The sequence below is a fragment of the Ambystoma mexicanum genome, chromosome 1p (assembly GCF_040938575.1).
Source record: "Ambystoma mexicanum isolate Mex_15411 chromosome 1p, UKY_AmexF1_1, whole genome shotgun sequence".
Taxonomy (NCBI): Eukaryota; Metazoa; Chordata; class Amphibia; order Caudata; family Ambystomatidae; genus Ambystoma; species Ambystoma mexicanum.
Genome location: NC_090921.1, coordinates 587656453 through 587672936, shown reverse-complemented (window position 1 = coordinate 587672936; position 16484 = coordinate 587656453). Strand labels below are relative to the sequence as shown.

Below are 16484 nucleotides of genomic sequence, written 5' to 3'. Positions count from 1 at the left end.
CCAATTTGAACTTGTTTATTTCCATCCAATGTTCAATAGCCAAGATGCATTGGGAGGGATTTGAACTGAGGCCACAAGAGACAGGAGCGTATAGCCACGAAGGTCTCTGGGGCAAAGCGCAGCGCCACAAGCGACAGGGTTCACAGAGGGCGCCTTATATATCAACTTTTAATATATATTCAATTAAAGGGGCTCTTTGGACTAAAGTTGCAAGATACCGGTGAATGTATGCACACTAATGTGTGATGCACCGATGTCTTGTAAGTGGGTGGAGGAAAGGGGGGCCGGGCAGTGGGAGAGGAAAGGCGAACACAGACACTCAGAGCATTTTCCAATGGGACCGCGCCATTATAAAACGTTTCTGTGAATCAGGTCCTTTATCATTGCCTTCAGCAATATGGGCCTGATTCATGGAAGTATTTTATACTGGCGCAATGCCATAAGAACACGTTTTGTGAATCAGGCCCTACGTGTTCCTTCAGTCATTAGGTGGGTAGAATGAATGCTATTTCTCCTCCTCTTGAGCCCTGAGGCGACGTCACTAGGCACCACTGGCAAAGGATTGGGCTGTACAGCACTTGACTCACCTCAGAAAGCTTTCCACCAGCTTGGCCCCTGCTCTTCTGAGAGAGAAACTCGCTCGGTGCCGGGCCACCCGGAACTTGATCTCTGTCAAGGCATGCCTCTTTGCCGAGTCGACATTCAGAGTAAAAATATGGCGCTGTCGCCTCCTTCTCTGCTCACGGCTCTCCTCTCTGGAACTTTTTCCAGGCAGACATCCACAACTTGGATCACCATACGACTTCTCAAAAAAGATCACAAACGCTTCTTCTTACAGTGGCTTATAAATAACACTAAGTTAGTCTTCCTTCCTACTTTCCAATTGGCATCCAGTTTCTGTGTATTGAGAGTAATTTCCTAGATGCTCTTTACGAGGCTACTTTGCTGTGCTTTGTGGGTACAAGGAACATTAATGAAATAACAACCACTAAACACCTCCAAAGTGATCATGAACAGACGACAGTAAAAATCTCAAAACCCTTAAAAAACAGCGTCATATGTACCACTGACTCTGACACACACTCAAATATAATACATGTAGACATCTTCATGCTGCTACATTTACTTCCAGGTCAGAGGTGACGCTGGATAGAAACAAGGAACCAGCTCCCAGAGGGGATCACTCATAAGTACAATGAGCCCGAAAAGCCACCAGGTACGTATCTGGCACACACAGATCAAAAGATTAGTTGTCGACATGGAGGCCCCACACCAACATATGACGTGTTCCTGGAACATGGGTTCTCGGAATCGGCTTCAGAGAATGATCGAAGCAATAAAACGGGTCTCTCGCAACAGTTTCTTGCCCGAGGCTGCTCCTAGAAGGTTCCTTCTAGGAATACTCCTGAAGCAATTTGTCTGAGTAATTGCAACACAGCAAGTGAGGCACTCCTCGTGTCTGGCTTTAGGAAAACTCCCTGTCACGGTTCCCATTCCCTGGAGCAGCCCAAGAGCAGCTGCGCTGAGAATGGTCTCGTCTGCAATATCTCTACCTGGGCGAGCCTGGGCACGCAATGCCAAGCACACGTGCATCTATGGAGTCTCTCACAAGGGCGCAGAAGGAGCTTTTTGAAAAATGGTCACAATCATTTGAAAGAAGGTGGTGTCAGTGTTGGAGGGGGTAAAAGGGGTGAAGGTTTGGCGAGGTGGTTTTGGCATTGAAGTCTACTGGCGGTGCTGGCTTGATTGGAGGGTGCAGATGATTCCAAAGTGTCTGGCAGCCTCCAAATGAGGATGAGGTAGGAGGTGGGCCCTGTCCATTGCCACCAATACTGGCGGATGAACCCGGGCTGGAATGGCTACTACTGGCAACATGGCCCACCCCAGAGTAAGATCTAGAAATATCGTGGGCACATATGGGGGGACTTGGGAGTTCTCTGTCCCCATCTGCATATTGGAACTTTATTGTTCCACCATAAAATAAACCATAACAGGTGTATTGTGCATCCTGGGTAGTGCCCCTGGATCCCAAATATCTTAGATATATTGTGGCACTGTGTCTCTACGCAACAGAGGCAAGTAGTTAAACCTCCTTAATCCACTTTATGACATGCCGTCACTGTTACCAAAGGCGCTGCGCTGATGGCCATTGAGGGTGATGCACTCTAGCCATTTTTAATTCCTACGTTTAAGGGGTTGAAGGTGGTTGCTACCTGCAGAGGGGGTGCTTTCCTTCATTGTCAGCGCAGGAACGCTTGTGGTTCCTCAGAGAGAAGCGGCGCTTTCATCTCATCCTGTTTTTGGTCTCTTGGACACATTGGGCCTCATTATGAGTTTGCTGGTACAGTAACAATGGTACCGGTATGCTTGCCGGTACCGTTGTTACCGGACTGGCAAACTACGAGGTCTGCTAGCGGATGCCTTTCGCCCGCCAGGTTTGACCTGCCGGGTGGACCGGCACCCGCGAGCAGACCATGCCGGATGCACCGGCACCAATCACGAATGGTGCCGGTGCATCCCGTCTCCCCACCCCCATTGTGTCCAATGGGACTCAAATGGGAATGGGGAGTTATTTTTTCCGGCACCCGGGACTGGGCAATTACCAGGTCCAGCGGGGCCGTAATGCCCTGGTAATTGCCCATTCCCGGGCACCGGAACAAAAATCTTCCGGCGACAGCCATGCTGGTTTTACCGCCACGGCTACCGCTGCTCTCATAATCAGGCCCATTGGCTACCACCACCCTGGCCTGCCACTGCATTTTCACATATTCCACATACTACATATTGTCCTACCCCTATGTTCTCCAGAGCCTCCACATGGCAATGCCTAATCTGGCTCACGGTGAGCACTTCCTCGTTGACTCAGGATATGGCAATTTACCATTGACATCTTCACGTTCCTTTTCGAAAAGGCATGGGAGGTTGTGGAGACACCCAGAAATGGCCATGCAACGCGCATGTGTCCTAGTAAAGGAAAGCATTGGGCACGGGATAACCATGGATAAGCAACTGGATAACACTCATGCTTTCCCTATTAGTATGACATGCTGCTCCCCTTACAAACATGGCCGTCCCTCTACTACTGTTCCAAGGAATGCTAGACAAAGAAGAGGGGTTTTCATGCTCCTGCCTGGCTGGCGAGTTAGAGCGATGTCCTGCGGGCAGCTAGGGACAGTCTTAATTGAGATGCTGCCACAGCAGGATCACCTTACCCTCTCCCGTCAATCATCATTTGAGCTCTGCAGGAATCTACGCCTGTCTCACGTGCCGCTAGCAACCATGGCGGTAAAAAGCTCAGCTCACTGGTAGACGGGCCCACAGGGAACTCGATGGATTTTCCAGTGGGCTGTCACACTGTGTCCCTTTGTTATGTGGGTTGGCTGATTTTTTGTTCCCAGTGATCCCCCCCTACACCCACTCCCCCTCAAAGCAAATGAATGGAATGGCTGCAGGTGGGAAAGTATTGTAGACATTCGAGTTTCCAAACTCTCCCATGTAAGATTGCGCAACTGCCAGGAAACTGGTGAAGGGAAAGGCAGCCTATGGACCGCCCTCAGTTCCCGGCAGTACTGATATTGCCTCCAGGGAGGGCTGGTTACGCAGAGGTGTGCCACTCTGTTGTTACAGTGTGGATACAGGAATTTACTGTCAGGATGTCGTTTGGGGCTGGGAGCGGATGCTAGTCTTGGGCCAATGGTGGTGGCCATCAGGCCTCAAGTGAAGGGGAAACGCGGGTGGACGGAGTCTCTACACATTTTAAAGAAGTCCCCCACTTTTTTCAGTGGGCACCTTGACATGCTCATTTTTGGTGACACCACATTCAATTGGTATGTGAATGAGTCCCGCAACTTTTATTTTTTAGGACTTGCCCTTTGGTGGCCATGATATCCCAAAGACTGACTCCTATGCTGAACACTCAGGGGCTCACCCAACCACTGGCTGAGATGCTGGACAATGTTGCCAAACTCAAAAAGGCATCAGAGAGGACGTGTGGCAGGCAGGTCTGATCAAGATCCTGTGACAAGAAACTGATGACACAGGTGTTCAACTCAATACTGAAAGGGAACACAAACATTGCAGAGGCGAGGGGGCCTTAAAGGGACAACTGTCAACAAAAGAAAAACTTATTTTCAAGAGAAAGCTATGATCTATAAGTGCATACAACGTGCTAAGCATTTAGTAATCGCAGTGTCAACACGAGAGACAAGTGGGGTCAAATATGTATTGTGTATTATTCTCAGAGTTTAGTTGCTTCCCTGTGCCACGCACAGATACGATGACCTCATGGCACTCCTTGGCCAGGGTCTGCCAGTCAGTGCTCTTTTGCCAATAGAACAGTCTAGGGGCCCGAAGGGGTTCACGATGAGCCCGTCACAGGAGTGAGGGGGTGAGTTTAGTTTCTTCCAGGTGCTACTCACAGACCCATGCTTAAGATTGACTTGTTTCTGCCGCTTCCGCCCTATTTTCACTTGCATTAAATCCACCCACTCGTTGGCTCTCAGCCAGTAGTAGTCCTGCCTAGGGAGGGCCTCTACTATGTGTAGGGTCCCCCATGTGCAGCATTTCAGGGAGCAATGTCATCTTAACCAAAGGAATGTATTGCTCTCAGAAATGCTCTACTATAACATGTAATAATGGCAGAGTGCTCTCGTGTTTTTGTACGTTCTTGATACAAGGGTACATATATATAAAAAACGTCCTAATAACGGAGATCATATAAAAGCTTGTGTCAAAATGTTGATCATCTACGGAGCACTAGTTTGTTGATTGGTGTCATATTTTAATATATTGGTACATATAAAAAGTCTGTAATAAACACGCAACACGTTTGGCTTTCCAAGGCATTCTCGCAACTGTTGCACCTGGCCACAGGATGGCAAACGCTGACAATGCTTCTGGTAGCTGGGCTTATTATGGCAGGGCCTGGCAAGCACATTTATATGCATTTATAAAGCCTATACAAAACCCTAAATTGCTGGCTTTGCCGGTGCGTGTTGTGACAGGAATTCAGTGCCATGAACAGATGCAAGCTCTGACATACTACTTATAAATAAAGTGGCTGAAGGCACATTTGGTTAAGACAATTTTATTAAATCAGAAGCCATTGCTTTCCAAAAGGCTGCTTAGAAAGCAAGCACAGATCTAGATTCAAGACATCCCAGGTGGATGTGTTTTGGATGGGGAGGGGCAGGAAGTGGGGGGCGAATGGCCATGGGATTAGCATAGACATGTAAGGTCAATGGGTTGCTAAATAACCAAATAACACTCAGAGGTGGGATCCATCCTCGCAGCTCATCCCTCCACCACCTTCACTTCCCATGACTATAGTTTTGACTTATGGGCAGCACTTTCAACACCCGCCACCTATAGGCTAATATTCGAAAGGAAGGGTAGGGACCCTGTCTCTTTCTAGACTCACCCCCCTGTTATTACACTAGCCTGAGTCTGCTCCCCTTTGCCCCTCTCGTCCCTGCCTTGACCCAAGCAACCCTTGACCTGGTCGCATCAAGTGCCTGATGTTTCCACTCTTGCAATGAACCGGTTGACTCTCTGTGGACAAGGCCCACTTTTTCACGGCGCAAACTCTGATGCCCAGTCGGCGTGGTTAGGTCTGTGGATTACAAATACTGTTATTAAAATTAAATAAATGTATGACTCTAAATAGGGCACATGGCTGGCAGAGGGGTATCTGCTAGCTAAGGGGTGGTAAGGGTACTCTTACTGGTGACTGTCCCATCATATTTAGGACAAAGGCACACAACATTCACACTTCAGGTGGTCCGGCTGTGTGCCAATCATACTTCCAATGTCTTCCAATGTGCTCTTGGGCCCATCTGCAGCCACACACCTAGAGCTTTGCTTCATGCATGTCCAGGTCCCAACGCGAGAAGGCGAGGGTGAGGAGTAAGAAGGATAATCTATAGGACAGTCAGAAAGATGTGAGCTTTTAGACTGAGGCCCTGGTGTCACATTGACTGTACTGTTTGATTTGGGATCACAGAAACAGGATGGCTTCTCACCCTGTGCTCAGGTTCAAATGCAAAGGGCAATGGGTAGAGTACAAGCGTGTACACCACATTTTGACATTCACGTTTTCACTCCGAAGTGCAAAGTGAATACAAGCTGCCTGCCATGCTTATATGCCAAGCAACGTTTACTAGTTTGTAAGTGTCTTGTGCCATGCTCGCATGGCAAGCTACGCCCACAAAATAAATTAAACCCTCCTAGACATGCCCACATGTCGGGGAGGGTTTCATTTCAAGTGGGAACAATGCTTACCATGAGTGCATGATAAGCAATGTTCTCAATTGAAATTAAAACTAGCTCGACATGCTCGAATGTCGGGCAGCGTTACATTTCAATTGTGAACTCTGCTTTCCATGTGTGCATGGTAAGCAGAGTTCACAATTACAGGTTTTAATTGTAATTGTATATGCTCCCTGCCAGAGCGCGTACAATGAATCCCTATGGGGACTGCCTGCTCTGTGCTGGTGCATAAAACAGGCTGACCCCCATACGGATCGCCAGCATCTACGCTGGCATGAACATTCATGCCGGTGCAGATGCTGGGAGTTATGCACAGCGAAGAGGAAGGAGGTGGCAGAAACACAAATTGCGTTCTGCCCCTTCCTCTCCGTCATACAAATTATTGAATATGAGGTGTGGCGTAAGTGAATAGCGTAAAAGCCTTTTACAATATTAATTTATGTTATGGTCTCATGGAACATGAGCTCCTTTGGAACAAGGCAAGCGGTGCTCACAAACAAAAGTAAACGCTGCCTGGCAGCATGCCAGGCGTTTACTCACTTTGCACTGCAGAATGCATATGTGAAGTGCAAAAGGCAGCGTACATGCTTGTACACTGCACTTTGCCCTTTACATTTGCACCCTGATAGTGCAAATGATGAAAATTTGGTGGCGGGGAGATACTTATGTTACTGTGTATACGTAACGGCTCTCTGCCGCCAAATTACTCATTTGGCCAACATGAGCCCCTCTGTCTCCCCAGCATTTGCAGAAGTACAACAGGACTGAGGGGTGCAAGGGAATGCTCATGGGTGATAGCTGATCCCCATCATAAGAAAGACAATGAAAAGGGCTGTGAAGTGTCAGAGGTTGGGAGCCAAGCCTGTAAAGCCAGGAGGGGCAGGGAAAAGGCACTCATTAGCTTACTTGCATCATGCCAGGGTTCCATGGCTGACAACCCAGCCATCCAGCAAACATCTGTGATGTTTGCCTGTGACATGAGTTTGACTTGCACCTTGTTCTCACACATGCAAAATCGAGGCGCTGATGCCAGGCCGCCACAATCTTTCTTTAACCGAATATGGTGCTTTTTATGATGCTCATTTCTGTTAGGGTGAATATTGATGCAAATGAAAAGAGTATAGAGCTCAATTCGCCTTAGACAAGAGGTGCTTCGGGCTGACTCATTAACACAGACATACTTCCAATGTGAAATGCGGTCATTCTTGTGTACCCACAATGCATTACGTTTTCATGGAAATTGTCAGGATTGTGTTCCTTGAAGATCTATGCTGCTGCTCGACTGTGGCTCTGACCCTCACCCCGACCCACATACCCCTACCCCACAACGAAGATGGGGTTCCCAGGGTAAATCCGTTCCATTTGCAGCACGGCCACTTACCTGGGAGAGAAGCAGTCCTGCTCCCAAGTGCTGACCCAGCGGTTGAGGCTAGTGCTGTTGGGCCTGAGCTGTCAGGTGCTGCGGTAGGTAAGGTAGCGCTGGTGGTGTTGGCGATTGCTCTTGTGGAGAGCGCTGTGGTCTGAGTCGTGGTGACGTTTGCAGAGCCTGCTCCTTCCTCCACAACTTTACTACTGACCGGAACAATAACCTCCTCTGCCGCTGTCGAGCCTGAAAGAAACACGTTTCTATTACTGCCGGAAACCAGAACATGCACATATAGCAATAGGAGGACAGGGGCACCACACTGGAAAGATACAGTGGACTGCAGTCCTAATCTAGAACTTTCCCCTTCTAGACTGGATGGCGCAAGGAAGGGGTATTGCTGTGACCTCATGCCTCTTTAGTAACCCACGTTTCACAATGTTGTAACCACTTATCTTCTTTTGGATTATGACGTGTACAACTCGTTGGTCTTCCATCACTCGTTGACCCTGTCAGGGCCTTCTGGACAGGCCTGCACAGGTCCTGAACCAGCAGGTTTTTAAACCCTGCCCTAGGGGATTGGCACACTGTGGCACCAAGACCCAAGGTTCAGGCTGGCTTGCCCAGGAGGAAGCCAGAGATGAACACAGTCTTTCATGGGCGGGGCTGGGTGACTCAAGGGCTTGGCACTGAGATACAGAGCTATTCACATGTAGGATTGGATGATCTGGAAGTTGGCACTGGGTGGCAGAGCCTTTGACTCCCAAGGTTGGCTAGCATGGACTTGGCACGGCCTTAATATGTCATACTATTTGGAATGAATGACTCTCGGGATTTTCAGAGGCTTATACAATATAGGACTGGATGGCTCAGGGACCAGGTAGAACGCCAGAGCGCTGCACGGGTAAGACCGGCTGGATCAGGCAAGTGGCTTTGGCTGACTTTATCGACTAACCACATGCTCAGATAGTGTGTCATTCTGGGAGTGTCATGCGGATCAGAACAGAAATGCTTTTTGGCAGGACACAGGTATATAGAGTGATTACCAGAGACTACTGCAAATAAGGGGCATCAAGACTTCAGGGTGAACCACATGAGTAAAGATTAAATGTCCAGAGAAGGCAGTGAGTGGCCCCATTATAAAATCATGCTGGGAGCTGCCCTTGCCTAGAACACCAGCAGTCCTAGGGAAGGTCGGTTCTGCCTCTGGGAAACGAGGGCACAGGAATTCAACCCCTTTCCCTCTCGGGCCCTAGAGCTCCATGGAATGCACTAGCAGACAAGAGTCTGTCGTCTGAAGGTGTGAACATGTCAAGGCATTAACAAAGGGCACTCAGTCTATCCTCTTAAATAGTGTACATGCCAGGGCACTGAACAGGGTACCACGACTTTCCTCTAACGGATTGAATATGCAAGACCATTGGCACGGGTGACCTAACCTTTCATCAGAAGTAATGCATATGTCATGCATTGTCACAGGGGACTCAGCCTTTCATCTGAAGGAGTGAATATAACAGGGTTGTGGCAAATAGTACCAGATTCTTCAGATGTGACTGAGTGCCCCACAGGACTGGTACTAAGAGACAGAGGCATTGACTCTGAAAATGTGAACATTGATGCTTGGGGGAGTTGTACAGGGGAGGAGAGTCTGTAACCACAAAGACTAGACAACTTTTCCACTGGTCACAACAATAAAAACATAATCGCATCTGGAATTGTTGGGGGAGTTAAATTGGCGCAGGGGTACATCATTTTGTTTGTCATGTGATGCAGTGGCATTGGAGGTGGACTGCAAGGAGACCCCCTGGTTGGCCAGGATGCTGACTCACTGTGGATGGGTCATATGAGTCTACTGTGTTGGAGGATGTCACGCGCACTATATGAGCAAGCCACACAGTGTGGCTGCTACAAACATACAGAGACATAATGCAAGAAAGAAACGAAATCAATTGTGCTCACATAGACAAACAAGTTTCTCCGAATTAAGTTTAGATTTGAGCCTAAAAGGACAGATCTTTCCCTCCCTTCTCTCTCTCCCATGTCTCGTTGATGACCATTTCCCTTAATCCATGACTATCTCTATATATTCGATCGCGGGTCAGCAAGATCGGGCCCATAGATTCTCATGCTGGTCAGCACGGGCAGGCCAGAAGACTTTCATGGGCGTCAGCAAGAGCAGGCCGATAGACTCTCAATGGGGTCAGCAAGAGCGGACCGGGAGACACTCACTGGGGTCAACAAGATCAAGCCGGTAGGCTCTCAGTGTGGTCAGCAAGAGCGGGCCCGGTAGACTCTCAGTGGGGTCAGAAGGATCAAGTTGGTAGACTGTCACTGGGGTCAGCAAGTGCAGGCTAGTAGACTCTCACAGGGACAGCAAGATAAGGCTAGAAGACTCTCACAGGAGTCAGCAAGAGCAGGCTGGTAGACTCTCACTGGGGTCAGTAAGCAGGCTGGCAGACCCTCACTGGGGTCTGCAAGATCAGGCCGGTGGACTCCCACTGGAGTCAGCAACATCAGGTCAGTAGACTCTAACAGGGGTAAAAAAGATCAGGCCAGAAGACTTTCATGGGAGTCAGCAAGATCAGGCCGGTCGACTGTCACTGGGGCAGAAAGAGAAGGCTGCTACACTCTCAAAGGGGTCAGCAAGCTCAGACCAGAAGACTTTCACGGGAGTCAGCAAGAGCAGGCCAGTAGACTCTCATTGCGGTCAGCAAGAGTGGCCGGTAGACTCTCACAGGATTCAGCGAGATCAGGTCAGAAGACTCTCACAAGAGTCAGCAAAAGCAGGCTGGTAGACTCAAACTGGGGAACGCAAGAGAGGCCCGTAGACTCCACTGGGGTCAGCAGAGGCAGGCCAATAGTCTTTTGCAGGACTTAGCAAGAGCAGGCTGGTAAACACTCACTGAGGTCAGCAAGATCTGGTCAGGAGACTTTCACGAAAGTCAGCAAGATCAGGCAGGCAGGCTCTCACTGGGGTCAGCAAGATCAGGCCAATAGAGTCTCATGGGGGTCAGTATGAGCAGGCCGGTAGACTCTGACTGGGGTCTGCAAGAGCACAACTTTGGTCTCTCACGGGGGGGAGCAAGACTAGGCTGGTAGATTCTCACTGGGGTCCGCAAGATCAGGCCGGTAGACTCTCACGGTGGTCAAAAAGAGCAGGCCAGTAGACACTCACTGGGGTCAGCAAGATGAGTTTAGTAGACTGTCACTGAGGTCAGCAAGAGCAGGCCGGTAGACTCTCAAAGGGGTGAGCAATATCAGGCCAGAAGACCTTTACGGGAGTCAGCATGAGCAGGCCGGTAGACTCACACTGGGGTCAGCAAGAGCAGGTCTGTAGACTCTCACTAGGGTCAGCACGAGCAGGCTGGTAGACTCTCAGTGGGGTCAACAGGATCATGCCTATAGACTCACACTGGGGCTAACAAGATTGGGCAGTAGACTCTCAGTGGTGTCAGCAAGAGCAGGCCAGTAGACTCTCAGTGGGATCAGCAAGAGTAGGCTGTTAGACTCTCAAAGGGGTGTGCAAGATCAGGCCAGAAGACTTTCACAGGAGTCAGCGAGAGCAGGCCGGTAGACTTTCACTGAGTTCAGCAGATCAGCCCTGTAGACTCTCACAGGGGTCAGCAATATCAGGACAGAAAACTTTCACGGGAGTCAGCAAGAGCAGGCTGGTAGACTCTCACTGGGGTCAGCAAGATGAGGCCGGTAGAATGTCACTGGGGTCAGCAAGAGCAGGCCGGTAGACTCTCAGTGGGGTCAGCAGGATCAGGCTGGTACACTCTCATTGGAATCAGCAAGAGTAGGCCGGTCTCACAGGGGTCAGCAAGATAAGTCCAGAAGACTCTCAGTGGGGTCATTAAGAGCAGGCTGGTAGACTCTGACCAGGGTCAGCTAGTGCAGGCCGGTCGACTCTTACTGGGGTCTGCAACATCAGGCCGGTAGACTCTCACGGAGGTCAGCAAGAGCAGGCTGGAAGACTCTTCTGGGGTCAACAAAATCAGGCCAGTAGACTCTCAGTGGGGTCAGCAAGAGAAGGCTGGTAGACTTTCACAGGAGTCAGCAAGAGGAGGCTGGTGTACTCTCACTGGGGTGAGCAAGATCAGGCTGATAGACTGTCACTGGGGTCACAAGAGCAGGCCGGTAGACTCTCGCAGTGGTCAGCACGATCAGGCCAGAAGACTCTCAGGGGATCCAGCAAGTGCAGGCAGGTAGAGTCAAACTGGGGACAGCAAGAGCAGGCCAATGAACTCTCACTGGGGTCAGCAAGATAAGGCCCATAGACTCTCATGGGGGTCAGCAAGAGCAGGCCGGTAAACTCTTAATGGGTCAGCAAGTCAGCAAGAGCAGGCCAGTAAACTAACAGGGCTCCACAAGAGCAGGCCAGTAGACTCACACTGGGGTCAGCAAGAGCGGGCCCGCAGACTCTCACTGGGGTCATCAAGAGCAGGCCTGCAGACTCTCACTAGGATCAGCAAGAGCAGTCTGGTAGTCTCTCAGTGGGGTCAACAGGATCAGGCCGGTAGACTCTCACTGGGGCCAACAAGATCAGCCCGATAGACTCTCAAATGGGTGAGCAATATCAGGCCAGAAGACTCTCACGGGAGTCAGCAAGAGCAGGCCATTAGACTGTCACTGGCGTCAGCAAAAGCAGGCCGGTAGACTTTCACATTGGTCCGCATGATCAGGTTAGAAGACCTTCACAGGAGTCAGCAAGGGCAGGTTAGTAGACTTTCACTGGGGTCAGCAAGATCGGGCCGATAGACTCTCACTGGAGTCAGCAAGAGCAGGCCGGTAAATTCTTAATGGTTCAGCAAGTCAGCAAGAACAGGCCAGTAAACTAACAGGGCTTCACAAGAGCAGGCTAGTAGACTCACACTGGTGTCAGCAAGAGTTGGCCAGTGGACACTCCCTGGGGTCAGCAACAGCGGGCCAGTAGACTCACACTGGGGTCAGCAAGAGCAGGCCCACAGACTCTCACTAGGGTCAGCAAGAGCAGGTCTGTAGATTCTCACTAGGGTCAGCAAGAGCAGGCTGGTAGACTCTCAGTGGTGTCAACAGGATCAGGACAGTAGACTCACACTGGGGCCAATACGATTGGGCCAGTAGACTCTCAGTGGGGTCAGCAAGAGCAGGCCAGTAGACTCTCAGTGGGATCAGCAAGAGCAGGCCGTTAGACTCTCAAAGGGGTGAGCAAGATCAAGCCAGAAGACTTTCACAGGAGTCAGCGAGAGCAGGCCGGTAGACTCTCACTGAGTTCAGCAGATCAGCCCTGTAGACTCTCACAGGGGTCAGCAATATCAGGCCAGAAGACTTTCACGGGAGTCAGCAAGATGAGGCCAGCAGAATGTCACTGGGGTCAGCAAGAGCAGGCTGGTAGGCTCTCACTGGGGTCAGCAAGATGAGGCCAGCAGAATGTCACTGGGGTCAGCAAGAGCAGGCTGGTAGGCTCTCAAATTGCTCAGCAAGATCAGGTTAGAGGACTTTCAAGGGAGTCAGCAAGAGCAGGCTGGTAGACTCTCACTAGGGCCAGCAAGAGCAGGCCAGGAGACTCACACTGGGGTCAGCAAGAGCAGGTCTGTAGGCTCTCACTGGGGTCAGCAAGAGCAGGCCCACAGATTCTCACTAGGGTCAGCAAGAGCAGGCCGGTAGACTCTCACAGGGGCTAGCAAGAGCAGGCCGGTAGACTCTCACTAGGGCCAGCAAGAGCAGGCCAGGAGACTCACACTGGGGTCAGCAAGAGCAGGTCTGTAGGCTCTCACTGGGGTCAGCAAGAGCAGGCCCACAGATTCTCACTAGGGTCAGCAAGAGCAGGCCGGTAGACTCTCACAGGGGCTAGCAAGAGCAGGCCGGTAGACTCTCACTAGGGCCAGCAAGAGCAGGCCAGGAGACTCACACTGGGGTCAGCAAGAGCAGGCCTGTAGGCTCTCACTGGGGTCAGCAAGAGCAGGCCCACAGATTCTCACTAGGGTCAACAAGAGCAGGCTGGTAGACTCTCAGTGGGGTCAGCAGGATCAGGCCGGTAGACTCTCACAGGGGCTAACAAGAGCAGGCCGGTAGACTCTCACAGGGGCTAGCAAGAGCAGGCCGGTAGACTCTCATTTGGGTCCTTCTGGTGTCCACTCCAAAATCCAGAAGAGCCCATCATTGCCCAAAACGAACATACTTGTAACAAATCGTAACAAAGTCAATCTTTTAATTTAAAACAATACACGTTTGTAATGTCTTCGTATTAGTGCAACAGTGCTCAAAAGAAGCGCTATCTGCGTGGCTTTGCCAGTCAGGCGTGACCTAGGTGACGTGATTCATAAGTGAGACTTTTTGGAACATAATTGAGCCATTCTGCTCTGACAGTAGTTTATGCGCTTCTTCTGACAAGATGGAAAATAGAAACCGAAACTTGATCTGCTGAATAACTTTGTTTTGTCCTTTTTAAACATTTTCTACAGACGCATCTTTTTGTTACAGAAAAAAACAGTGCTTTTATGAATGAGTAGGAACAATTACTAGGGTGTCAGTGTGGCATTTTAGTCTCAATTCCCTTGACACACACATAGGTGGGGGCGACCGATTTGATTTATGTTCGTTTGGAAGCTTAGGCGAGGCCTCTGTAATTCGTATTGCTATTAGCGCCCTGGGCTTATCAATCAGGGCTCCAATAGTAATGCATTTTTTGAAAGAACGGGTCACGGGAAGGGTGCACACCATTGTTTCAAGCAAATAGTCACCCTACATGGCTGCCATAGAAATGGAATGTGGGGTTCCATGCAGAGCCACTCCCCCACTTCCTTGGCAATCCATAAGCATGCGGGAAGTGGCGTGGCAGTGCTGCGAGTCAGACAGGTAAGTGGGAGAGCAGGTGGAGTGCGGTGGGAGGCGGGATGAGAGGCGTGGGTGGGAGAAGGTGGGGAGAGGGAGGGAAGGTGGCGCGCGGGTGTGACCATTAAGCAGTGCACAGCTTGCTCCATACCCAAGTTTAATTCGTGAGCTTCAGCCTGGGTTTGGAGACACCTGATTGGTTGCCGTACCCACACTGGGTGCTAATCAGTATTATTGAAAAGGCTGTATAGTAAGGGTTCCGATTGAAGAATGCCCCACAGTTATCATGATGAAGCAAACATGGTGTGTATCAAACTCGTGAATAGTAGGGCTGGGGTTTGCTGTCACTATTTTATTCTTGATCACTTGTGAAATAAACTATATTTGCATGTATAATTGTGCAGGGGCTTGCACTGTGCATTATGCATGGGGCACAATTTAAGAAATATATGATCAATGCTTGAACAAACGCAGAGTGTTTTAAAATTGAATATTAACTTTGACATTCAAATGTTCAATGTCAGTTCGTTTACTCGTGCCATGTTCAGCTTAGTCCCCTGCTTGTGTCCATCCCCTGTTGTACCTGCCTGGGATGTGGGGGGACGGGTGCCTTAGTGAGCAATGTTTCTTACTTATACGATATTGGGCCGGGGAGGGGAGGGTGGACTGGCCTCTAGGTTACTCTGGAGATTTCTCGGAAGGCCTCTGCACTCTGGGTCTCTTTTGTGTGGTAAACTATTTTATTTTCAAATTTTCTCATAAGAAAAGGGCTGGGCTTGCTCAAAATGTATAATATGGGGCCACTTGGAAAATTATTTCTTGGGCTTCTTTTCGTTCCCAGTCCACCATTCGGAGAGGGTGCGGGAGCTATTGATGACGTAAACATCTGCCTCACAACACCTAGCTGATTCACAGCCACACTGAACAAAACGATTACCCTCTGGGTGACCACCCCCATACAGGGACCTTTTTCTAAAGTTTGCCTTGCAAGAGAGGAGCTCAATGACACCGCCTGATTCATCTTTGGGCATGTGGAATGAGGCAAAGTGAACCTCAAAGGGACTCTACTAACTGAGATACAACTAAGAGAATCATAACAACCTGCTGTCAACACATCTTTTGCAGAGTTACCTTACCGGGTTCTATGTGATTTTGTCGAATTAATTTAATCGCAGTAGAATTCATCGAATGTTTTTTTTGTTGACAGGGGCCTACATACATTATTCTGCTAAACCCACCACACACATTTATTTGCACCAAAATGCGTGGTCGAAAATTCGATGAATTCTACCACAACGACGAACTACAACGAAAAATAAATAATCATTCTTCCAAAAGCACATGAAAATCATTTGTTCGCTCCGGTTCCTGTGGCAAAACCTCCCTGTCCCACTTTACAGTCCTTCCTCGGCCTCAAATGCCTTATTTTCTCCTCTCCTATTTATTCTTTTCGACTGTTCTCATTGTTTGTATAAGGAGGATGGACATATACATTATCCTAAAATGTGGATACCACGTCGGTACCGCAAGATGAATCTGACATGCATGCTACCTCTTGCACACCATAACCGCATGAATCTCAATTGAAGATCCAGGAGGATCACCCAAAGATCAGTATCACGCTCGATGAAGTAGCAAAGCACACTCAGATAGGTTAGTGATGCCCATGTGAGCATGGTCCTTGGAAAAACACTGGAAAGTCAGACACTGCCAGACAATCAATCCACTGATAGCTTTTCCGTCCCATGTTTGGTTTAATCAGTTGTGGTGCTATGGGTAGAAAACATTCTGCCTGATTCTGGTCTGGAGGTGAACATTGCGTAATAGCTGATAGGGAGCTCAACAGGTTCTGGGGTGCGCCTTACCAGGAAGAAATTCCTATACCTAGAATTGAAGATTAGATATTAAATCAACACTTATTTTTCAGGGGGGTAGAGCACATCTGATGTTATATTGTAACATACACTTCTGAAAGGGTGGTATAGTCTAGGCTAGTCAGCCCGGATAGCCAAGATTGCTAACTTGAGTGCTCAGCCTA

At 49.4% G+C, this 16484-nt stretch overlaps 1 protein-coding gene across 1 annotated transcript in view; it reads right to left on the bottom strand.

The window, feature by feature from the left end:
- Nucleotides 1-16307: 16307 nt before the first annotated feature.
- The window catches only part of LOC138497717 (mucin-3B-like), a 39006-nt gene continuing 38829 nt past the window's right edge, over nucleotides 16308-16484 (bottom strand). Inside the window, exon 3 of the mRNA XM_069621384.1 lies at nucleotides 16308-16330. Within this exon, the coding sequence (XP_069477485.1) occupies nucleotides 16308-16330 (23 nt within the window). The remainder of the gene's footprint in view (nucleotides 16331-16484) is intronic.